We start from the raw sequence: 25497 nt of genomic DNA, 5'->3' as shown, positions 1-25497 counted from the left end.
TACCGTAAGTGTTTTCGGCCTGAGTGCAGGAGAAAGTAGAGGAGGAGCAGGGAAGGAAAACTGCTCCCCAGGCGGCTGTAGAGAAGATGCCCACCTCAGAGAGGCCAGGTGAAGTAGTGAAAAGGCCCAGATTAAAGTGCTGACGCCAGGAAAAAGCTGCTTCAGTCCCACTCCTCTGTTTTTATACTGTTCGGATTAGTTTGTATAACAAAGCACAGGTTGCTGCTGGCCAGTGTCTGGTGACTGTGTGTCTGCTCACACACAAACACGCAAATGCCTTGCATTGGCCCAGACATCTTAAGTCATCATCAGCCTCTCTGTGCATCTCCATCAAGCTCCCCTGGCACATAAGTAAATAGAACAATAAACACAACAGTGCACAAAAGTGCAGGGCCAGTGGTTTCAGCAACTATTATTTGACACTCACACTTGACTTATTAGACATGACATTTTACAATGTTATCCACTGAGAGAGTGCGTGTTTGTGTGTGTGTGTGTGTGTGTGTGTGTGTGTGTGTGTGTGTGTGTGAGTGTGTGAGAGAGAGAGAGAGAGAGAGAGAGAGAGAGAGAGAGAATAATAGAGATGCTGTAGATGTTGGTGGTGGAGAAGCTGCAGTGCAAACAAGATGTGTTTGAGGTTTATGGGTGTCTGGTAGACATTTCCAAAATAAGAGCCATCCATCAAAACTTGATGTCCCATAACTACAAACACACACACATGCACGCGCACTCACACACAATTTAATGGATCATCTTTAAAGTGTAACTGAAGGGTGTTCGGAGTGTTTGTTTTTCACACACACTTACTCTGAAGGCGGTGCCCTCCTCGATGATGGTGGGCAGCTGAGAGAGGCAGATATCCACAGCCAGGTCCCACGCTTGCCTGCAGAGAGGTAACACGCACATACACACACTGCATTAGATTTATGATATAGTGTACATTATCATTTTATTGTGGAGACCTGAGGCAAGATAAAAAAAAATGAATCTCAGCACTAAATCCTTGGTCAAGGCTTGTTCTTTTTACCCCCTCGTCTCATACTCATTTTCCACCGCTCACGTTTTCTCCCTCCCTCTGTTCCCCAGTGCACATACACCTCTTTAAATTCCCAGCCCGAGGTCCTGGAGAGGGCAGCAAGGAGCCTTTAATCCTGTTCTGAACACCAGCTCCTCTCATGGCCATCATATCTAATTCATGGGGTTACGTAACTCGCATTAAACCTTATCACAGGTTCTCTATTCTGTCTTTCTGCCTGTCTCGCTTTCCTCCCATTTCTGTTTTTTTTTTTTCTCGCAGCACATCAAGCTCAGAGCCACGATGGGGCTTTTCCCCCTCTATGCTAGCACGATCCAAGGGTTGAATCATGTTCCCAATCGATGCACTGTGATTGTTATGTGATGCTGAATAAGTGACAGCGAGTTCACTCTGTCTGAGACTCTCTCGCCTGCTTTAATAGCTAAGCCCATTAGCTATAATAGAGTGCAACTCTAATACAGTGGATACAATGGCTCTACTGCTGTCATCTGCATGTGCAACATGCAAAACAGTATGTGTCTACAAAGTATTACTGTGTAATCAGGAAACGTGAGGGTAAATTACAGCAGGTGGTACAGTACGTCTGCTCCATCAAACACTTTTAAATTGTTTTTAAATGTAACAAAAAGCCAAAGTCAGCATGTCAGCAGTTCAGGCTAAATGGGAGAATTAATAAATGCAGCTGCCTACGTGACAGAAAAAACATTTTGCCTTCCAGCAGCTGCAAAGCAGACATTACTGCATCTTAAGGAACAGGTGTTCTCCACTTTGCAAAGATATAACTCATACAGGAGGTGGTTTACTACTTATAGATGCACCGCTACAGCAGTGTGCATATTCCAGTTTAATAATGTGGAGAGTATGTGTTGAATGCTTTTTTTCTCAGCACTACTTTGGTAGGTGTACTGTGTAGGGATACATCACATATAGGCAGGGGTATGGTGGTTAAACATGACGCTTACTCTAGGGAGGTTTGACTCAGGATAGAACTTGGAGGTGAGATAGTGAGGGTAGATCAAAGAATAAGTGTCTGACTTATCCATTTCAACATCATGTCTGTAGTGTGTTTAGTCAAACCTAGTTATGTTATTTTGTTTGGGGCTGCATCTGTGGCTCCCACTGCAAAAATGGTTCTACTTAATAAAAACATCCTAGGGTCTTTACTGTTTCTGATTTAGATGGACATTATGAACATAGTAAAAATATAAAAAGTTTTTTAGGAACAAGTATGTACTGGATGACACTGAAACTTTTGAGAGAAGAAACTACACTCTGCGAGAAGTCCGACGGATTATACATTGAAACGATCAGCAATAAAACAGATTTGCAAACGTGAGGTCACTGACTCGAGGACTCTTCCAGTTCATGCTACTGTTACACTTTGCATATACCATTGTTTTCAGCAAATTTTAGGTAGTCTCCATTTAAAATGGTGTGGCTGTTGTCTGTGACAGTGCAGTCTGTGACTTCTCACATATATATAGTGTAAAACAGTATTAACTAGATTTACTGCTGCTGAGAAAATGATTTCCACTGAGTGGAAACCTCCTCGCTGTCTCTCCATTACACTATTTTCTCTGAATGTCATATAGTAGGAGCTTTCAACATGATGAAGTGATGGTGCCTCTAAATGTTCTACGATCTCTTGGTATGTGGCTGCTGGTGAGTACTTTTGAAATGTCTCTGTGAAGTCAGCATTATGTTGACTGGTCCAACTCATAACCTTGACCTTAGAGGACGTATTTGTCTCTGACCATCTCTGTGTTAAGTATGACTCCCTCTTCCATGTTGCCCAAAAACCAATCAAATCCACTAAAAGCTCACACATTTTAAATGAACATAGGGCCTCAAAATTCTCATCTAACTTTTCCACTGGTCTTCTTGACCATAATTCTTACTAGTCATCAGATCCCAATATTCTACTGAAGGGCTTCAATAATACCTGTCAGATCACACTGGATACTATAGCCCCCATTAAAACAAGAATGAAGTGGAAAAAGACAAAACTCCATGTCCACTACTTACATATGAAAGACCTCTTAACTTCTTATAATAACAAAAGTAAAACTGCAAGCTAACTATTTCTCCAAACTAATCATTAGTAATCACCATAATCCCAGATTCCTTTTTAAAACCATCAATACACTTATAAACCTTGCTCCTTCTGCCCATCTGGCCACTTCACATACTGACTGTGAAAAGTTTTTATCTTTCTTTAAGCAAAAAATCCAAGTCTCAGACTACTTCAAGAAAGCTGCTATTCAGCCTTTGTTGAAAAACCCAAATCTTGACCATGAACTCCCACAAAACACGGAGTGCAGGCTCATTTCAAAACCTCCTTTCATATCAAAAATCTTTGAAAAGGTGGTTCTGACCCAACCTAGATGCGTGTGAGAATAATAACATTTTCGACTAATTCCAGTCAGGATTTCGCCAACTATATAGTACAGAAACTGTTCTCGTCAAAATCACCAACGACTTACTAATATCTGCTGATGCTGGTGGATGCGGCGTATAACTGCTCCTCGACCTCAGTGCCGCATTTGACACCATTGATCATAACATCCCGATCAATCGTCAAACGCAATACTTCAGCATATCTGGAACTGCCCTTAGTTGGTTCGATTCCTGTCTGACAAATCTCTGTTTCCATCAGAAATAACACCTCATCCATGGCTCCACTGATGTGCGGAGTGCCACAAGGTTCTATTCTTGGTCCCATCTTATTCTCGCTGTACATGCTCCCATTAGGAAACATCATCAGCCACTTTAATTAGAAAAGGAAATACATGCCTTTGTTTTCTCCCGCTTGGATTATTGCAACGCCCTGTATACATGCGTCAGCCGAACCCTCGTAACTCGTTTGCAGCTTGCTTCAGAACACTGCTGCTCGTATTTTAACAAATACAAACTGTAGGGCTCATATCACGCCAATTCTTGCATCCCTTCATTGGTTACCAGTTAAATTAGGGATTGAATTTAAGATTATTTTAATAACTTTAAAAGCCCAACATGGGTTGGCCCCAAACGACATTTTGCAGCTCTTGACTCCTTATAATCCCAATCGTAACCTGAGATCGCCAGTCTGTCCCTGTTGGCTGTCCCTAAGTCAAGGCTGGCCACTCAAGGTGACAGGGCTTTTTCTGTCAGGGCCCCGAGGCTCTGGAACTCCCTGCTGGATGAGATTAGGCTCGCAAGCTCAATACCAATCTTTAAATCACTGCTCAAAACTTATTTTTACAGGAAAACATTTCTAACATGAGACCTGTAATTACTTTCACTACAATAATGACACTTATAGAGTTCACGTATGATGTTCTTGAAGTCCCCTTTAAATTTGCCAAACTATTTAATTTAAAAAGATTAAACATTTGAGTGTAGAGTAAAGTTGATTAGATCATTATCTTACACACTGTGTGTCATTTATCATTTTTAAGTCATTAAAAAGTTTTACATTTACAAGAAACACAATAAAATAATGAAATTATAATAACAATTACTGTAAGGCATTGCATTTTCCTGTAGTATATTAAAGCATTTTTTAGGTTTCATAACTAGAAGTGCTGAGATTAGAATCTGTACAGAAATGTTGCTCACAAATTCCATCTCCGTTTCTTCATTTATGTAATTTAATAGAGAAGAAACAAGCAGATAGAGCAGTGAACACACCCTCACAAGGACGAGGCTGCTGCACCATGTGAGATGACAGCATTAAATCGGACGGTGTCTGCCAATGAGTAACTCATTACCAAACCTGTTTGCGCGTGTGTGTTTGTGTGTTTGTGTGTGTGTGTGGAGGGGACGGTCGTCGACAGAGAAGCGTGGGGAACCAGTTGGCGCCTGACTAAGCTCTTTTTCCTGTTGCCTGCAGAGAATGGTGCAGCGACGCACACTCACACAAACATATAAAGCAGACACACACCCACACACACTCCCACACTGTCCACGAGGGAGTAATCAGCCATGAGTTTATCTGCTCTTGCTAATTCTGCGCCATTTGACTAACAATTGCTGTTTGTGTTGGGACACCAACATCAATCGACGAGCCCCAAAATTGCTTAATTACTCCTTTTCTTCACCCTCTCCCACAATCTATGCAGAGCCAAACTTTTATACTTCTACTGCTCTTTTATCTCTGGCACCTCCATTTTTTTTTTATCCTCCTCTCAGTCTTCTTCCCTGTGCTCTTAAAGTACCTCCCTGCCATTATTCTGTCCTGCTTAATACTGGGTGTGAAATAAAGTGCACCTCCCAATTTCTTTAGTGGTAAACAGAGCAATATAGCCACAATCTAAAATAAAAGGCCGTACAGACGAGAAAGAAAGATGACTGCTCACACAGGGAGGGAAGGAGCAGTATTCTTTACAATAAGCGATGCCAGGGTGTTACACAACAAGTCGTTCCTTGAGGAAAACAGAGTGAGAGAGCGTTTTTTTTTCCTCGACACGATTCAGATAATGAGTGGGAGAGGTGGAGGGAGGCTTTTATAGAAGACCAAGAAGAGAAACAATAGAAAGTGGGAGAAGTGTTGGTGTCAGGGAGATAGATATGATCTTACACAGTGTGGAGATGCAGGTAAATGGACAACAGAGCACCTCTTTCGGTGTCTGGCTATAGTAATGAGAATTTGTGGGGGACAAATGCAGTGGAAACACTGCAACAACATCTGGCTCAAGTGTCAAGCTGTGTGAGTAAAAGGGAAGACATTCTTAAACTTTAATAATTCCCAAAAAATTATGTTTTTAACCTAAATCTGCCATGTCTCCCACAGCCAGAGATGTCTGACATGTCCCACAAAATCTTTTCCTATCCCCCAGAGTTTTCTTGATGCTCTCAGTCAAAAGGTGGACATGTACAGCTGCAGGTTACATTTGTGTGTGGGTGGTGAAAGTGGAAGCAGTGCCCCAACTCTATATACAAGCTGTCTTCTACCAGTCTACTCTGTAGGCAGGTGGACTGAGGACTATGCTGGTGAACACACTGCTTATATCTGCTTATTTTTATGAGGCAGCGAGCAAGCGCATGCAGCAACGCTAGCAGTAATCGACATACAATAGAACCGAGAAACAAAATCATGGAAATTATACTCAGCGTGAGCGAGGTGTATGCATATGCTGGAGGCCTGAAGCATATACAAACACCTACGTGTTTTGGCTCACACTTCCTCAAAGAACATATATTTTGAGAAGTAGTGAAAATAATTGAACCACTTTATCTAATGTTCTAATACATGTGGGGGAAACTTTTACACAGTCGAGTGTTGCATGAATATGTGCAGTCCTGTCATGTCCTCTTTTGACTTATGGATCAGTGATAGCACATGACGGCATAGATCCTGCAAACATGAATGTATATCAGACTGCTTGAAGCCTTTTGAGAGTGTCTGATCTTTTCCCACACTAGTTTCAACCTTGATCCTGTTCAGACCTGGTAATAACATCCCTTGTGAGTGATCCGATCACAAGTGGTCAGCTCAGAGTTCATGTCGAACGTACCCAAAGGCCTCCTGAATGTGTCCCGAGATCCAATCACATAAATCAAATTCAGAAGTGGTCTGGGACACATGATGGCACATTGTTTTTGCTGAATGAACGTAAATACATCCCAGGCCACATGAAGGTCTGCTTACTCAGCTGAAGTCCTCTGACCTTCTACAGTTTTACTATGAATTTAAGCTTCTCTGTGTCCATACGTTGATTTGTTTGCTGCCATCATCACAATATCAACACTGCACAAAACATGACTGATACATTTCTGAAATCTGCAAAATCTTTCTTTATAGCTGTGCACATTCATTTATTCCATTCTGCCAGATTCTGAACGCACTCTTTCTCTCTTTCTTTCTCACTTGTGCCAACATAACTTTCGTGATTATCTGCATTTAGAGCGGGGGAATGAGCTCTGATCTCAAGTGGTCTCAGGAGACACATTCAGGAGACATTTTAATACCAGGTGTGAACACATATACTCATTTATTTAACGCTGTCCACTTGTGATCAGATTTCACTTTTGTTAACAAGATAAACTTCAACTTCATGTATTTGAGGGCATATTCAGCTTAGGATAACTTACTAAGCCTACTGAAAGCAGGGAACATTGAAAGAAAAAAGAGTTACACAAGTTGTTTTGTTACTTGTTCTCCAGCATGCGAGCTGCCAAAACAACTAAGGCTCACCTGGGTTTTGTTGTTTGTCAGAAAAGGTGTGTGTGTGAAGACAGCGACCAAACAGTGAGGACAAGACTGCTGATATGCTGTCACTAACCTCAGTGGTTGTTGGTCAGTAATCACCTCAGGTCTTCAGTGTTTTTTCTACCCATGTTAAAGGTACAGTGTGTAGAATTTAGTGATATCTAGTGTTGAAGTTGCATGTTGCAGCTGATCTCACCTCACCCTCCACTTCCAAACATGAAAAAGAAGCAGCTTCAGTTTTCATAAAAAGTCAAAAGGTTTTTAGTTTGTCCAGTCTGAACTAATGTAAAAAAACATGGCCACCTCCGTAGAAAGGACCCCCTCAATGTAAATATAAAGTATTTAAATATAAAGGGGTAAATCTTTCTGGGGTAAAGAAAACTACAATTTATACAATTTAGATGAAACAAGTGAAGGATTATTCTACATTAAATAAATAGTTCCCTTTCACCTAAATCTTACACACTGGACCTTTAAGTCAATAGAATAAGTTTCCAGTTCTTCTGCTGAGCTAGGTTAAACAGAAATCTATACTCAAAGCCCAATTTCCATAAACAATCTGCTTATGTACGAGAGGCATATTCCCATGAATGTGAGGACTATTCTTTAAAGCTTTGCAGACCCTCTAGCAGAGTAATATATCTCTATGTCTGCTTTTTCAATGACCCGCTGTAACAAGAAAAAGAACAAAACGAAAAGGAAATGGTCACAAAAAAGTGCATTTCTACAAACTGTTTTTAAAATATATCTGGAAATATTTCCAGAAGAGATTTAATTTAATAAATGAACTCATAACTTTTGGGCATGTAGCCATTTGTGCATAAGATACCATGCTGATAGCATCTTTTAATCTCTCTGTGGCTTTTTAAAGGTAACCACTTGAGATCATTAAATAAACATGAAGTACAGAACACTGTGTGCCTCTTGTCTCATCAAAGAAGGTATCTCCTAGAAAGTCTGCTCATTCAAACAGAAAAGCTGTGTTGCTGCTCCTCTTGCCTTTTGCTTGACTAAGCCAAAAACCTCAGTGTGTGTAAGAAAGCCTTCTCTGTTCTGTTTGCGTGCATCTTACCACATGGCGTGCATGTATGTAGGGGGCAGGCGCGGACTGCTGACCGGCGTGCAGTTGTATGACCTCATTATCCTCTCTGCTAACAGGAAATTTCGGAACAAGCTGGCCACCAACAGGTCCTGACGAAATAACTTCTGGAACAAATCTGAGGGCAGAGAGAGGGAGAACAGAGATTATTCATCACGACAGAGAAAGAAGACGGGCAGCGAGTGACTAAAATTAACAAAGAGATGGGATCACATGTGAGGAAAACGGGGCACTGAATCAGTAAATGAAAATCTAACTGGGCAAAAGAAAGAAGTTTTAATTAGAGCAAAGTGGCTACTTTGGAAAAGTATGTGTGTGTAGGACCGGTGTGTATAGAGTCCAGCGATGTGTCGTGGTCACATTTTCATCAGCTCATTAATGTATTTACTAATTCACTTTAATGGGGCCAGTCCAATCCCATGGCAATGTCTCTGGCTTATGACTGTGAGTCCCCGTGCTTGTGTGAGGGAGCATACTCATGTGTGGAGAGACACAAATCCAATGCTCGCTGTTGGTGTAGAGCTGTTTGGATGTTGAAATATTTAAGTTAGTGTGTGTGCGTGCGTGTGCATAAGGTGACGTAGACTGTGAGTGGGTGTGTGTGTGTAATTGGTATGCAGTGCCTTCATTACAGGGATTCTCGCTGATGTGGGATGCTTCATTAACAGCAGAGCCCCGGGGTTTAAAAGGCTTTGGCAGCCATCAGCATTGTCACATTGCTGTTTTAGCTTGGATACAGTTTGTCTCAGGAGAGTCTGGGGGGGGGATGTGTGTGTCTGTGGGTGTGTATTGTATACGAGAGATAGGTGAGTAATGAGAGGAGTGTGTGCCCCGCAGGAAAAAAGAGAAACACATGCCCAAAAAAGAAGTGTGTATTTTCATCTGGGCAGGGTGTCTGTGGGTGGCTGTTAATGGTAGTATGTGTACCAGTGTATTTCTTTGTTGTCAACATACAGAGTTTACTGTGTGTGTTCTTACTTTGATGGCCCCTAACTTACGGTTAAAATGATAAAACCCCACTTACAGTGCGACACACAATTCATCTCAATTTGAGGAGCCAGGCTGTGCCGACTGCACTCTCGTTATTTTATATGGACATCTTCACTATTTTCAGCCAATAGGGATGTTTTCAAACTTTTAGTTTTGCTGATGAGTCACTACTGTACTGTTTCATTAGGGTTTTTTATTAAGCTGTGCTTCCTGTGAGTGAGTTGTATCATTTTTCATCATTGTCTAAACATGTACACAACAGCTTCAGTGAGCCTCAGATCTCCCAGCAAGTTTGTCTTTATCTTTCAGCGCCATGTTGTTGTTTGCTTTCCTCCGCTAGGTTTGTATCTTCTTTCATTGTATTTGCCATCGTTTCTATTGGTCACTATACTGAGTTATCATGACGCTGTACACTACTTGAAATATGTGCACATTTATAACTAATCTATTTTTTCGAAACAATACATTTGTCTTTTTAATGTGAGTAAAGACTAAACAATGTGTTAAGTGAACAGCTGGATCTTGGACAACAGGTGTGTTCACACCAAACTCAAAGCACATTTCCCCCATCACGTTCCTCGCTTTTAGGTTTACTCACATGAGCAGTGTTATATTATTTGCCTTTTGTCCATCGGGAAAATAGGTTAGGAGGCTGAGGTAACTATAACTGCTGCCATGTACATGAGGTTGAAATGCCAGAGAAGCCAGTGCCGTTGTGTGTGGGTCCACAAGAACATCTGGAGTCACGTACAGCTTGGGGATCGTCCTATCTTCTGTGTTGTCTAACATTTTAAAGCAGATATACACACTGTGTGACTATAGGTAGGGTTTCTAAGCTTTGACTGGAAGATGGCAATGGGCCCAAGTTATATCACATTTTAATTATTCTTTTATTTTTGTTGGGGAAAATAATCTTGTCATGTGATTATACATAATGTATGCATCTGTGTGTATACAGTCTTACCTCTAGGCAGCACATTCCAGGCGATTGTGTCAGTGATGGCTGTGAAGATCCAGTTGAGCTCTCCGAGTGGAGTGCGTCTGTCATTGAGCCTGCCAGGGATCCTGCACGACACACACACACAAAACATAACACAGATGGCACTGTGTCAGCCACATAGTTGACTCAGAGCACAAAGTGGCAACTGCTCAGTAACATTATCACAATACGTGGAAAAAAAAGTACAGTCACTTACTCAGATTAACAGCTATTGCAGTGAGTCTGTCTATTCATGAATATACTTGCATGCACAAAGATACTGGAGGCCAAGATGCATATCAGGCACCAGCAGAGCAGAGATGGGATTATGCTTGATTTTATGTCATACAGATTCATGGCTGTCTTAGAAGAAGACATATAGTACATTTGATTATTGAGAGAGTGGCCCAACTCTTCTCAACACCCAATATATAAACAGGTAGTAAAATTTTACAATAACACAAAAAATCTTGTGATTTTATGCGTTTATCGTCCCTCGAATGTACGAACACCATGTTGTTGTGAAGATTAAATCCAAAACACCGGTCTTGTTAAATTGGTAGACTCACTGCACTGACTACAATGCAGTGTCCACACAGCTGTGTATCTACAGTGTGCACTGGAGGGATTTGAGATGTGTAAACCATATATCCGTTTTTCACAGAAGCTCCTCCGGCTTTTAAAAAACTGATTATTCTGTGCAGGGAGAGAAGGAGCACCATGGAAATGAGAGCAGGGAAATCTTTTTCAGACAAGAACCCAAGTCGATGTGACAGTAATCACTGTAGCAAAACGGAGAAAATCACCTTTACTACACTGAGCTGTCTGCCTTTTAATGAACACTATGTAAAGCAGTGAGTGAAGACGAGGAGGTTGAGGGCAAACACTCGCTGCCTCACAGATATTACAGTTAATGTGAGCAAGTCGTTTGTGTCCGAGAAAAGAAAGAGGAAGGAATATGTTTTAAATCTAAAAATGTAGGGAAGAGGGACAACAAAGGAATTAGATATTTTACAACCCTAACACTAACCCAAGCAAAAGACCAGAGAGGACAAGATGGCTTTGATCATCTACTCTTTTGTAAGGACTTGTTCATTACCAATGGAGTAGACTGGTTCAGTGAAGGCACCAATCCGATGACAACTGCCAGAAAAATATTATGAATTCTGCGTTCATCAACCAGACAAAAGAAGCACTGTGAAATACATCTTTAAAATGAAAGTGTCTGCTCTCCACAGCAGGACATGATGTTTCTGTCTGATCTGAGCCCAGCCCGACCCGAGCTCAACAGGTGTTTTGATCTTCCTGTCCAAACCGGCCCAGGACATAGGGTATTAGGTGTCTTTGTTAGTGAACTAGAACTAACTGTGTTGTTCATTGACTTTAAGTGAATGAGGACACCAAATTTTCAGTCCATCTCTCCAAGTGACACTTAGGCCAAACACCACAATTTTGTGAGGACACAGTGATCTTGAACTTTGGCTTTGACCACACAATTTGAATCAGTTCCTCTTTGAGTCCAAATGAATGCTTGTGCCACATCCTTAGAAGTTGTACAAATGTATGCAGGCAACTGGACTTGCATGTGTTTCTTGAAGACGTTTCACCTCCCATCGAAGAGGCTTCTTCAGTTCTGAAGCAGTTGCCTACGTACACTTGTACAACTTCTGAAGATACCATGACCTGGATGACTGAGAACCTTCACAGATATGTCTGTGCCACATGTATTTAAGTGTTTTTAATGACCAAACCCTGGGCTCAGTGATCTTTGCCCACCAAAAAGTGAGTTTTTGTACAATGTGAAGTAACTCCTTCACAGCATTCATGAGATATTGCATAACAAATGATTGCATTGCACAAAACTGACATCTTAAAATGTTAACTTCCAGATTCATCAGAAATGTACCATTTACGACCAAACATTTAGTTTCCACTGCGGTTTTATTATCATCTGTTGTGTGCCAAAAACATGTCTTCGGACAGAAGTATAAATCAAATTTAACACACATAATTAAAACAACGACTTTACAATAACACTAACTAAATAATAATATATAACTCTTTCCATGCTAAATCACTTCTTGCAAATCTTTTCACTTAAAATAAAGCCTGGCGGCAATAACATATTACTTATAGCTATCATAAATGTGTGAACTCCTCCTGACCTAAGCCTCCCATCTCCTCCTTTAAGTGACCAATAACAGCAGCTGTGGAGCTCCTGGCAGGCTCCAGCTTACTGAGTGACCACAAGAGCCAGCCAACTCCTGAGCACTTTGAGTGTTTGCCAAAGGTGTTTGGCAAGTCAGCAGTAAGGATGATCACTCAGCAGTTGATATCCTTTCTCAGGGTCCAGTGTAATATGGTTACAAAAAGACAGTGGGACAGTGGGTGGGACAGACGGATGGATGGATGGATGGATTCCTCTATGACTTTGTGTTTGAGCATCTGTCACTGCAGACTCTCACCCCAGCTCCTTTGAGGGATGTGTCAATGAGTAAGGCCTGAAACGATTTTACTTATCATATTAAATAGTTTGACACAATTTGTGACGTTACAGTATTGTTTCTGTATCTATCTTGACAAAAGCTGATCCATAAAAAACTTCACTAGCCACACAGCGAACCCTTAAGTCCTCAGCAACTAACAAAACACACAAGTCAATCTGATGATCACTTCTTGATAAAATCAAAATTCAGTAAGAATGACATATATTTGCTCCATTTAAATGTGAACAGTAGTACCGTATTGTTTTGCCTATGTAGTTTGTGCTGATAAATCCATCATTATAATATTTACAGTGATAATCTTTTGAATGATAAGATTGTAGGTTTGGAATTCCTTTGAAAAGCGTCCTGATCACTTTTCAGGCTGTGTTTTGACTGACGTTGGCCCTTCGTAAAATTTGCTTTTCAGACACATGCAGGTGCATGTTTCAGAGAGATTGCCTTGTTAAATTCATGGTCATTTGGACTAGCCAATCACAAGAGGAGAAGTCTAACTCAAAGTGCATATATTATGGATTCATAATGCAGTATGTTGTTAAAAATAATTCCAGTGATAATGTTGAAGGGTGTACTGCAACAAAACTGTAACTGCCCTGTATCTTTTAGTTGTCTGATGTCTGCTTCTATTCAAATTAAGTTTTAAATAGAAATGTCCCTGTCCAGTTTTTGGGTCTTGTTGAGTCCCTGCTGCTTAGCACACACCTAAAGTTACAACCTTGCAGACAAATGATAGAACTTAATTTAATACTGAATAACATTTTGTGCCAAAGAAGCTCGTAATACATTGTAAAAAAAATAATGAAATGCATGGCAACAGCAGATCTGGCACTAAACAGGTGTAGCTTGTTTTTTGCCAGCTGCTTTTCTCAAATACTGAAGGTTCATAGCTGTTAAGTTGATCACATTAATAATTAGGATAATGATATGATAAGATGTGTAACTTGGAGAATGTTGATTAATATCTGTCTGCTTTTAATTTAGTTGTACTAACAAACCTTAATGAATGGTGTCAACACTTTACACTGTGAAAAAATAAAACAATAAAACTGCCACAGAAACTGTTAGAAAACTATGTGAGCTCGGCCTGGTGTTTCTCTGCATTACATGTAACAAGTAACAACTTTTGACTAGAATGAACAGCCAGCACTTGTATGACTTTGCCGACTGACATGGGGTCATTGTGACCTTTGACCACAGGAATCAAATCCATAAGATCAAGTGACAAATGGTTGAAAACTGAAGACATAATCTAAAGGTGGAATTGAAATATTATGGTAAGAGGGTTGAAAACATTTGCTGCGAGGCCACTGTGACCTTGAGCTTTGACCAACCTTCTGTTATTTGTGTGAGTCTAAGTGAACGCATGTACCAAATTTGAGGAAATTCCCTCAAGGTGTTGCTGACAAGTTCACAATATCAAGATTTGCAAGGTCACCGCAACCTTGATGTTTGACAACCCAAAAAAAGTCCACCTTATTCAAAGAAATTCCCTCAAGGTGTTCTTGAGATATTGTGTTCACAAGAATGAGATGGACGGAAGGAGAACTGGAAAACATAAAGCCTCCAGCCACTTGCTGTCGAGGCATAAAAAGCTACAGTGCAGCGCTGGATGTGAGCTGTGTTATACTGTGGGTGAGAGACACTAAACAGACATGTGCATATGTCAGTAAATGAAACCACATCCACTGTTAACAGATTGGGCTCCAGTTTTGATGAATTCTGTCATGTTTGATGCCATGAATACTGATGGAGTAGAAATACTGGTCTGATGATGCCAGGCTCGTATATCAAACCCTATCCTCAGCTGGATCAAGAACCAATCTGAGTATGTGTACATATAAGATATTCGACGTGAGCAATGTTATGAGGTCCTGTGTAAAAGTTGGAGCAATGCAATAAATCTTTAACGTTTTGGTGGTTGATGCTGTGCAGCAGACTCTTCTCTTTGATGTCTATGTGGGGGGCATACAGCATTTACATACAAGATGTATGTATAGTAATATAACTTATGTCTTCTGTAGTAAAATGCTAATGAGCCCTCACAGTGATGGGATTCCTTCAGTGAGAATATAGTCTTACTCCAAAGACCCCCCGATGAGTGGAGCACAGTTTCGGACTGCATCAGACACCGGGGAGCCGGGTCGGCCTTAAGAGGGGCAGAGACTCGCTGTGAAAGACGCAGTAGGGGGCTGTGAATGGGGATCAACCCGTGACACGTCAGCTCCATGTGAGATGAAAGAGAAGAGACAGTATGGGTTAACAGACTGTGAGGGTTAATGGCCAGAGATCATTGAGCTTGTAAGCAGGTAAGATCCACATGCAGTCAGTGTCGTGACTCTCTTATGTGAAAGGCTTTTGTGATTGATGCAGGCAGAAAGCGTGTTGGATGTATGTGGGAAGCAGAGACAGAAGGGTGCACAGATGGAGCGGAGAAAGAGGAATGATTAAATTAATCAACAAATCAACAGCACACAACTACTCAAGGCTGACATTATGTTCAATCCGTCTTACAACAAGTGCATGCGATCTTTCAAGGGTGATGAGCGTTCCACACATGGCTTCCAAACGTGTGCAACCTTTTGAGGGATGAATATGAGCCCCACGATTGGTCAGTGAGCGTAAGGCTCGTGTTCATGCCCACGAGTTTGATCAGGACACAGCAAAGTGATGACAAAGGCAAAAAGCTGCTTTGAGTGTGTGTGAAACTGTTTGCTCATTATTGAGCTACATTGAATCTCTCTCTGCTAAAGAGCAACCCGGTGTGATTTTGGTGTTGCTAGGATACCACAAAGTCAGCTGATGATTTACTGTGCTAGTTGTGCTACAGTAGCAACAGTTTGCGTTTCACTGAAATGGGCCTAGATTACTTTGATTAGCATTTATACATCTTGTGTCACTCGGACATTAGCACATGCACCACCTCCGGAGGTAATACAGAGGAACTGCAAGGTTCAGTGCATGTCTGAAAGCAGCTTAATAAACACGACTAACCGAACTGCCTGCATGCCCACACCGTGCCAGTGCTCTCACTGCAAATGACCGGAGATCTAAGCAGAAGCAGACAACAGCCAAAAGTTAGCGCCGATCCACGGAGAAGTTGGCTTCTAGCAGTTGTCAGTCAGTGCATGTTCATGCTTTGATGAGAGGGCTGATGGGAGTAGGTGGGATGTAGCAGTTGCATCAGTGTTGCCTGCTCTCGCGAGCTTTTCCAGGATTACCAACCCTAGATTGAAATGTTCTGAACTCCTGTAGCACTTTGAAAAGTTCTGTTTTTCAATGAGCCAGTCACAGTTTTGGTTATCTTCCCTGGCAGTGTGCCGAGGTTTTCACATTTGTCAGAACTCGTGGTTACACTCTGCCTATTTTGGTGATTGAATGCAAACACAAGCTGGTTTCTTTGTGGCACACACAACTAAAAAAGGCTTAAAGGCAACATGGTACTGAGGGGAGCTGCAGTGTTTTGTGATAATTCTAGGGCTGCAACAATGTATAGATTATAATTGATTATAAATCGATTAACAATAGTTGGCAGCTAATATAGTTATTGATTAGTCAGGTCTGTTGTAAAGCACGGCACACACTGTGGCAGCATCAGAGTCGTCACAAGTGTGGGAACATTGACTTTTACTGTGACTAATAATAATGCTTGTATAAGATATATATAACATCATTTTAACTTGTGAAATTAATTCTGTTTTAGTTACTCAAAATATTTTTCAACACCTGTAATTAAGTAAGATTCAAAATACACTTTTTTATTCATGTGTATGGTTACTCATTATAGATATCTACAATTCAGTTGAATTAAATCATAATATCTTTAACTCCAGTCTTTAATTGACCTCAATTTAACCTTAATTCAAGTTTAAACTCGATGGTGTTGTAGAGATCATTAACTTCAATTATAAACAGTTAGAATTACATTGTAGTCTGAATTTGGAATTATCATCATAATTCAGTTGTAGATGTCTACAGTACATGTAAAACAGCACTGCATAAGAAGATGAAGCTTTTCAAATAAACTGCTGGAAAGGTTGAAATGTAGTTTTTTTCTTTTTATCTAAGTAAGAATGGATCAAATAATCAAAATAATAATCAACAGATTAATCGATTCTTAAAATAATCTTCAGCTGCAGCCCCAGATAATTCCTCACTATGAGCAACATTTCTTACATTACACAGTCATCAGACTGTTATATATATTGATTAGTGTTGCTTTAATCAATATAATAATTACTGTACACTTTTACAAAGTGCAGCTAGTGTGATAATTCATGTTCTGGCAGAGAAACATCCCATGAATAATGTTTAACTCTGGCATTTGACTTTAATCAAGAGTGCTGGCCCAAAATCATAGAGCAAAGAGGTGAGATGGCAAATGAGTGCAGTGCCATTTTTCTTTTATGAGCTCTGAGACTATCCATTATTTAACTGTGGGACATCAGCTGAGTCAACATTTAGCCGTCTGTACAACAAGCTGGACATGCAATGAACAGAAATAGCAACTTGAGCATCAGGGACGCCACCGACCGCCCCACTGTGTAAAAGCTGAAACATCAAGACTGAGAGGAAACGCTTTTCTGTGCCAGTAATATGACTTTTCTTTAACAACAAATTGTTTAAGTAAAGTAGAATCTTTATTCTAACCATTTTTTGGACATTTTTTAAGTATTGAGATATAAGGACATTTCTAATCTTATAATAATACATTTAATTTTCATCCAGCATGGAGCCTTACCCTTAATATCCCAGTGCTCAGCAATTCAAGGTCATCTATCTCATGAATTTCATATTTACTACTGTTTTTCAATTTGGTTTCGAACTGACAACATCTCAAATTCAATTTCAGCAGAGCATCTGAACCAAAATAGAAAAGGTCAGCAATTTTTGCTGCTGTGAGAACTCTTTCTTTTATCCTTATTGACTTTTTCTATAAAATCAAGGTGAGAGTAGAAGACGGCTAAAACAAAGAGCAGAACACAGGCTCTTCCAAAACATAACTGAACTGCATTTTTTAAATGGAAAGTGCATCTGTTTTTCTTTGATTGTCATGGCTGTACATAATGAAAGGCCAATATCAAACCCACAATAAAGTGGAATCTTACTGAGTGATTCTATAGCATGTGCTGCTTTTTAGCTGACATGATTCAAGCCCTTTAAATAGTGACTGTATGTATATAGGTCAGACTGACTGTAATGAGTTTCATTTTGAGGTAGCGGACTGACTCTGTACAGTGTTTTACACACGTCTTACAGAAGAATGAGAGGACACATTTCCTCTGATGTAATTATTGTGCCATTTGCGGGTTCTCAAACTCTCCTTACTGGGATGTGAGTCATAACTAACCTTCCTCTTTACAGAAGCTCTTTGTTTCTTTTTCTGGTGAGAAAGATAATAAGAGATGAAAAGGGAGAGAGAGCCTGAGCATGAATGAAGAGCTCCGGTGATGTTGGACATTGTGTAATTGAGAAGGCAGGATGTAGGGAATGTGAAAGATAAAATGGACAAAGAGGCTTATTTCTTCAAAGGTGTTCGCCATCACTCTGGTGGTTTCCCATCCTGCTTTGGGAGTCACTCAGCAGAAGCTTTGTACAGTACAAGGGCATTTCCTGTGTAAAAAGCATCCACGGGAGAGAACGGGGAAAGGATAAGGGGAAATTGTGTAAAATTTAAAAAATGAAAGACAAATTGCAAGCAAGTTAATCAAGTGGTAAAATTAGGAAGAGCGGTGACATGTTATATTTATGGCTAATCTCTGTTCTCTGTAAGAACGGGAAACACGTTGACAGTGAACCTATAAATTACCCTCAAATTATCTGGTAACACTTCTTTTCCCATGGGTCAATTACGTAGCTATGTGTGGATGCATCACATCTTCTAGAAGTAGTTTCACTCATATTACATATGGGATCCTGAAATAAAAAACTGTGTTGTGATATGTCAAACTATCGATTGACGGTTAACCAGAGTCTGACTATTATAAAAGATAGTGTATAAATACTGGAATGAGTTTGAAAATATAAGAAAAGCAGAAACAACTGTATAATTTTTTAAAGAAAGTTGATCTTTAAAAAAGAAAAGAATCAAACAACTGATGTGTCCAGTATGACCAAATCAATGCTGGTTCATGCTAAAGGCCAGGGAACACAAAAAGAGAAGGGTTATTATCTGTGCTATGATGACTCATTTTGAGTTTATTTTCCCAACACTATAATTCAAACAAAATACAGAAACAGAGAAAAAAGTTTTTCCCTTCTAGTTGGTCCACCAGGAAAATGTTATCATGTCCTTTCAGCTTGCAGAAGACGTTTTGAACGAAACAACTATGCAGGATGATGTAGACGTTCTTCGAAAGCAGCTTCAAGCAAATAAAAAGGCAGCAAAGTAGAAGTGACTGGGACTAATGGTTAAATAAGAACACTGTATATGTGTTATGTAGAGAAACCCAGAAGAACAGAGAGTGTTATAATAACTCAGCTGCTGCACCGATGGACCTTTTAACAAAAGTAAGATTGTTAAAATTGTGTGTTATATATATATACTGTACACTATGCATCTTTTATGGCTTTTTTTAATAAGCTATTTTCAAATAAAGCCCTACGAATAATTCACAGTTCTATCAAAACTTGATTGAGATGAGGATTAAAGGTGTTCTCTCCAAAGTAAAGCAAAAGAAATAGATACACAAATATAAAACTTGACAGCTCATGCTAGCTAGACTCTGAAGCACCACACACAGACATGTGGACACACACAACCTCTATATATTGCTGCAAAACCCTTAGCCCAAAACTAATTAAAGTCTAGCGAAAGATAAAGTTGTAGAGATACTGTGTCGCTCTGACTGTGTGTGTGTGTGTGTGTGTGTGTGTGTGTGCACTCAACCTGTCTGTGGCAGGTTCAAATCACTTTAGGCACGAGAAGAAAAGGATTTCTCACTTTTAGAAAACATTAAAATCCTGCAGAGACTCTCTTCGATGAGAAAACCTCAGGGTTATATAGCATAAATATAACAGTGCTTTTAAGTTACATACTTCCACAACCAAGACTTTTCAACCAACTCATTTAATGAGTGTTATTTTACTCTCAGCTGCACATAAGCAGGGGCGTGGGTGGCGGTAGGGGAAGCCACCCGTGATTGTTCTGTGAAACTACTAAAACTTTGGATATGACATCCATATTGAGCGCCAATATCAGCGCGAGAGTGTGTGCCTAAGAGCAAGAGATGTTCTGCGCTCAGCCGCTTGGCACCCAGAGGTTTATTGAAGAAATGTGGGGCTTTAAATCTGCCAAACTACTGCCGCTTTCACTGTGAGGGGAAAACAAAGGCGGAGAATTATACCTGCAGGATGGAAAACAACACAGCGAGGGCTGACAGCGAGGAGAGAGCGACAGAGAAAGACAGGAAGACAGAGAGGCCGACACAGACTTGAGAAGGACAGGAAAATGACTTCTCTCAACTACACCCTCCAAATAGGGAGAGAGGGGGGAAAAAAATTGAATTTTGGGGATGGTCGTGGAGTGCCACTTACTTCTCAATGAGGTCTAACGTCACCCCTGGCACCAGTTTGGCACTCTTCTGCATACAAAACCTGGAAAAAAAGCAGAAAGGGAAAAGGTTCAGATAAGGGAAGGAAAACAAGATGAGCTCATAGACAAGACAAAGCTTAAAAAAAAAAAAAAAATGATTTGGGTCTCTATAGTACAAATTATATGACCTGTGAGAGAGACAATGGGCAAATAAAACACTCAAAGAAACAAAAGCTTCAAAGATTACAACCGCTTAGCCACTTGATGAGTGTATTTTGGCTGAGCTACAGTCAGAGGGGAGGGGGCAGACAGCAGGACACGCAGAGTCATATTTCTGAAATGTCTGGCATGGGGGTTATTGTTTACTGCGCGTGGTTAGCTCTGACAGGTCGGGCCAGCTGTAAGTCACAGCGGGTCGTCATTCAGAGCGTGACAGATGCACAGCACCGCGCCGAGCCCACTGCGAGTCATCACACACCTGGAGGAGAGTAGGAGTGTGTGTGTGTGTGCACGCATGTGTGCGTTTATTTATACGGTGTTTATTTATGTGTGTGTTTATTTATGCGTGTCAGTCACACATTACCTGCAGGGAGCATTAAATAAAGAAAGACTTAGGCAAACCTTTTTACGCATCCAGCAGACACGAAGCATTAATAGCATTCGTCAGAGTCATGTTCCTAGCCACATGATTAATAGAATTAATAGAAGTTCAAAAATGACCCTCCTTCTAGTTGTTGGCTGGTACTAACCATGTTATAAGAAACTACTGTATGAAAACAGTAGATCTGATTAATTTATTGAAGCTTCAGTTGGACATTTAGCTAAACTATCATAATAAGTTACAAGACTTTTAGTCATGACGGCTCCAGATGTCCAGACTTGAATATGACAAACATACAAATTGATTGATTCAAACTGATCTCTCCCAAAATGACAGTACAGGAATAAAAAAATCACACAGTCAAAACTTTTCTGTCTTTTCCACTTTTTTCTCAGCAGTCATATATGATTGGTTATCGAATATGAGTGATTCTGTTTTTTCCACTAGACCTTGAAGCCAGCATCACGCCCGGAGGTAGTTCCAAAATAATAGAAGTCATGCATTGGGAATTTGTCTCAAACAATTGATCCACCCTGACTGTGACGTAAACTGTGGCACTCACATTCAAAAGGTTCATCGTGCTGCTAGAGAATAATGAGATCCCACATGGCAGCAGTGCGTCTTAGGATGTCTTTTAAGAACAGCACGGGCACCGAGAGTGCCCGACACTCACGAAGCAAAGAGGAGGAAGGATGCCACCAGGGCAAGTTGTTGGGGTGATTGAAGATTTTGTGCCATTGAAGGCACAGAATCTGTTTTGGTACGTGCCAAAGGTTTGCCAAATGTCACGAAAAGCATCAGTTACATCATCATTTCCCCCAGTACAACACTACCTCTCTATTCACTTTTCCAATTGAACCAGAGATTAAATATCTTCTTCATATTTGTGTCTGTTGAAAGAGAAACAACATAAAAAATGATCAACTGAAAATGGAGTCTGACAGAAAGAGACAGATGGGCCAAAGTAAACACTGTGCAGACATATTTTAGTAAATACATGGACGATTCAAATTTCAGTTTGACTTTACAACTAGCAATGTGTTTTAATGCTAATATGACAGGGGAGAGTGTAAATACTCAAAGTAGGACATTGTCAAATAAACAATCATTCTTCTCAGTGCTGACAAGCTTGGAAAAGAACTCTGAAAAGCATTCGTCAGCCAGAGGTGATGAGCACAGCTTGCTTTAGCTTTTAATCAGAAATAAATGTATTTCCTGACTCTCGAGAAACACAGAAACCACAGAGGCCCAGCAGCAGGGTTAGCATGTACTGAAGAGATGGAAGCACACGCTTGCTGAGGAGTTGATTCAGTCTGCTTTAGATTTCACAGAGATTCATCGCTGCTGCCTGCTTCTTCCCCATAAGGGCTGAATTGCAAAATTACACTCAGATCTGCCTGGTTTTAACGCTACGGTTTCCTCCTGAACAACTTTTCTGTTTTTCACAACCACGAGCCTGTGTCTGAAATCTCCCCCTTGATCAACTACACAGTACATCATCGACACTCAGTAGCTTCCTGCAGGTGCAGTAAATTGTAACTTCAGAAACATCTGAGGATGTTTTCTGGAGCATTGTCTGGACCAATATTCATGTCCTTGTTACACTGAATATATTTGCTTTCACACTGCATTTTAGGGAGCTCACTTTAGATTTACTAATGACCTACATATGTCCTTCACCATCACCATACACGGACTTCGTCGAAGGGTACTTGAAGTGAATAGGTTTGCTTGTCAATTCTGCAGATAGTAGTCTTTCTGTTTCAATGGGAGAAACAAATGAGCCCATTCATTTAGTTGCCACTGTTATATCAGAAATCACCAGCTTCAATCACAGTACACAGCCTTTTTCTTTTTCTACTGTTTAATGCTGTCAACCTCCTCAGATTGGTCTTATAGCCTGAACAATCCAAAAAAAAGGGTTTCACACTACATACAAACCAAACCACGGCTCAGTTTGATCTGAACTGAGACCACATGTTTTGGTTTGGACTAAATTAAAGACACAAGGTCCAAAACAAACAAGGTGGTTATGAAATCGCCCTCAGTCATCATCATTATGCAACATGTAAGGATTGCATGGATATTCATTTTTGCATGGATAAAATGTGATACACTACTGTCTGAACATCCATCTACAAACAATTTACTCAAAACTAGACTTGTCAACATACTGGAGATAACAGTTGAATAGTGGATATCTAGGATATAGTCGATGTTTAGATATTTCACTGCAAACTTGACAACTTTGACATCCTGGAGGCCCACAAGTAAAGTTTTTATCAAATATGAATCCAAGTGGCAGCCTATGACCATTGGACTAATTTTACCATCACTGGAGTCATGTCTAGTATTTCAAGTTTTTTTATGGAAATGTAATCAGTTCAAGCCCAGTGAAGATTTAAAAGAAGAGTTTATATAATCAAGGCAGTGCTGCAGTGGTACATGGTGAGAAAAAGACAAGAAACTAAGGCAGACAGAGTTGGTTCATAAGAGGTTCATCCTAGAGTAAGTTCATGAGCCTTAACAGAAGATTGTTTTTTTAACTCTTATGTTGTTTTACACTGAATGATGTAATGATGCTGGACAAATGGAGGTGTTCTAAAACGTTTAATCTGTCGAGTATGTGAAAAGTTTCATGTTGAAAAACTTACCGGAAGAAAATAATCACTAAACTAAATTGTGTAGAAGATGTCTCGGGGTAAAACACAAGAAAAAAAACAATAAGTGGGACCAGAAACTAATATGAAGCTGATAAACTGTTCCCAGAAAAAGAACAGTAGCAGTGAGGTGAGGCTCATCGGTGCTCTAACTTATTATATGGCAAAACTCAGCACTAACTCTCGGAAGCTTTTTATCTTGTTCAAACTATTATGAGTGGTTGGCAAACTTAAGGCTGCGCCAACAGCTATGGCTGGTGAACTGAGTGTTCCTGTGATGAAGAGAGCACAGATGAGTTGACAGGAGTACCGAGGGGCTGAAGGCCAGAGATGAAGAGGAAATTGAGGGATTATTACCAACAGAGAGTGAGGTGGCCAAACTGTAATTGGATCGATGAATAAGAGTGAGTAAGTGTGTGGGTGCTGAGAGGAGAGGGTAGGAGTGGGCTTCTACATATTAAACACTGAGTTGGGAAATGAAGTAGATCTTGTTAGAGAAAACTACCATACTGCTGCCAGGGTGGGAGGTGGAGGAGGAACAGGAGGAGCAGAGCGGCCCCCTCAGGGCCGGATCTACAGCTCATTACTCCTTCAATCAGCCTTCCAGCCCCAAGTCATCGTCTCAATCAGTAATGTGCTGGAAGGCAATTGGGCGATCACAAATCCAATCTGCTCTGTCACTGACCTCTTCTATAGATGAGATATATCACACTTTTATGAAACTATTGTTCTGTCAAATATGAGAAATACTTTGTGTATTTTATGATAAATAAGAATTGGGTTCCTTTTATTCAATGATCTATTATAACAAACTAGTTAGCAGTATAATCATACATTGAATATTTAAGTTCTTGTTTCATAAATCTTTCAAGGGCACCATTTTAAAATACACAGAAACCCTCATGTGGAATAGTTTGAACATAGTATACATTTTTTGGGGAAATATACAAAATTGTCATTGTTTTCCTCTCCCTCTCCCAGTATCCATCCACGTCTCTAGACCTGCTTCTCATTTGTGTTTGTACTTGTCCTTGACTTTACATGAGCACTGGCCCAGTAGATTTTTTTAGAAGTGTGTTTAGTCTCTTTAATTAGCATAATGATGAATGCAGAAGAAGAAGTGGATTATCCTGCAGGAATGGTTTGGGATGTTTAAAAAAATATTTTTACCCTGCTTATGCTTTCAGCTGCTGAAATCCATTACAATTGCTGACAAAAAGTTATTAATCCTGCCGATAAAGCGCTGATTGGTTGAATATCAAGTAGTCAGTGACCACAAAACAAAGAGGATTGGGTTCTTGGTCTCAGAATTCTGGAACAACAACAGTGGAAACATATTCAAAATGATCTGTAGTATAAAGTGTTCAAATGATTCTTTCCACATTTCTCATTGTTACATGAGCTCGTCATAAGCTGCTCATTAAGTGGCAGCTGCAGTACAAGGACTGATTTCAAAGCAACATTTCAAATGATGATACATTATGATGAATGTCAGTTTTTTGATCATTACAAAGACAAGTGTGAAGATGGAGAGGGGCCCAGAATCATGCTTCATTACTGCTTTCGTTTTAAATGAACATCAAATTGTAGTGCTTGTGTACTGTATGGCTACATTATGCTAATTAAAATACATTTCCTGAACTCTACAGCGATGTTGACCTTGCCTATACAGCATAATTCAGTTCTAATGGAAATCCATCCTAAAGAACTCACAAGGTATTTCCAGTTCCACTGCACTGCTACATTTTCCATTTGTGAATAAAAACAAGTTTGATTCTTAAAAACCACAGAGACAGACTGTCGTGATTATGTCACCCAGAGACGAACCCTGTAGCGGCTCCGGCAGTGAATAATAAAACAACTGTTGAGACATAGACTGGTGATTTGTCAGGGATGCAAGCACATTT

At 40.2% G+C, this 25497-nt stretch overlaps 1 protein-coding gene across 5 annotated transcripts in view; it reads right to left on the bottom strand.

Annotated features, from left to right (window-relative positions):
* rptor (regulatory associated protein of MTOR, complex 1) overlaps positions 1-25497 on the bottom strand; it is a 156552-nt gene that overhangs the window by 58165 nt on the left and 72890 nt on the right. For all 5 annotated transcript variants that reach the window (XM_069530538.1, XM_069530534.1, XM_069530535.1 and 2 more), the window contains exons 8-11: positions 20332-20391; positions 10280-10380; positions 8299-8443; positions 808-883 (exon numbers count right to left, since the gene is read on the bottom strand). In XM_069530538.1, coding sequence (XP_069386639.1) covers positions 808-883; positions 8299-8443; positions 10280-10380; positions 20332-20391 — 382 coding nt within the window. The remainder of the gene's footprint in view (positions 1-807; positions 884-8298; positions 8444-10279; positions 10381-20331; positions 20392-25497) is intronic.

The sequence above is a fragment of the Paralichthys olivaceus genome, chromosome 8 (genome assembly GCF_024713975.1).
Source record: "Paralichthys olivaceus isolate ysfri-2021 chromosome 8, ASM2471397v2, whole genome shotgun sequence".
In the NCBI taxonomy this organism is placed as follows: domain Eukaryota; kingdom Metazoa; phylum Chordata; class Actinopteri; order Pleuronectiformes; family Paralichthyidae; genus Paralichthys; species Paralichthys olivaceus.
The sequence above is the reverse complement of the archived record's forward strand: the minus strand, read 5'-3'. Positions and strand labels throughout refer to the sequence as shown.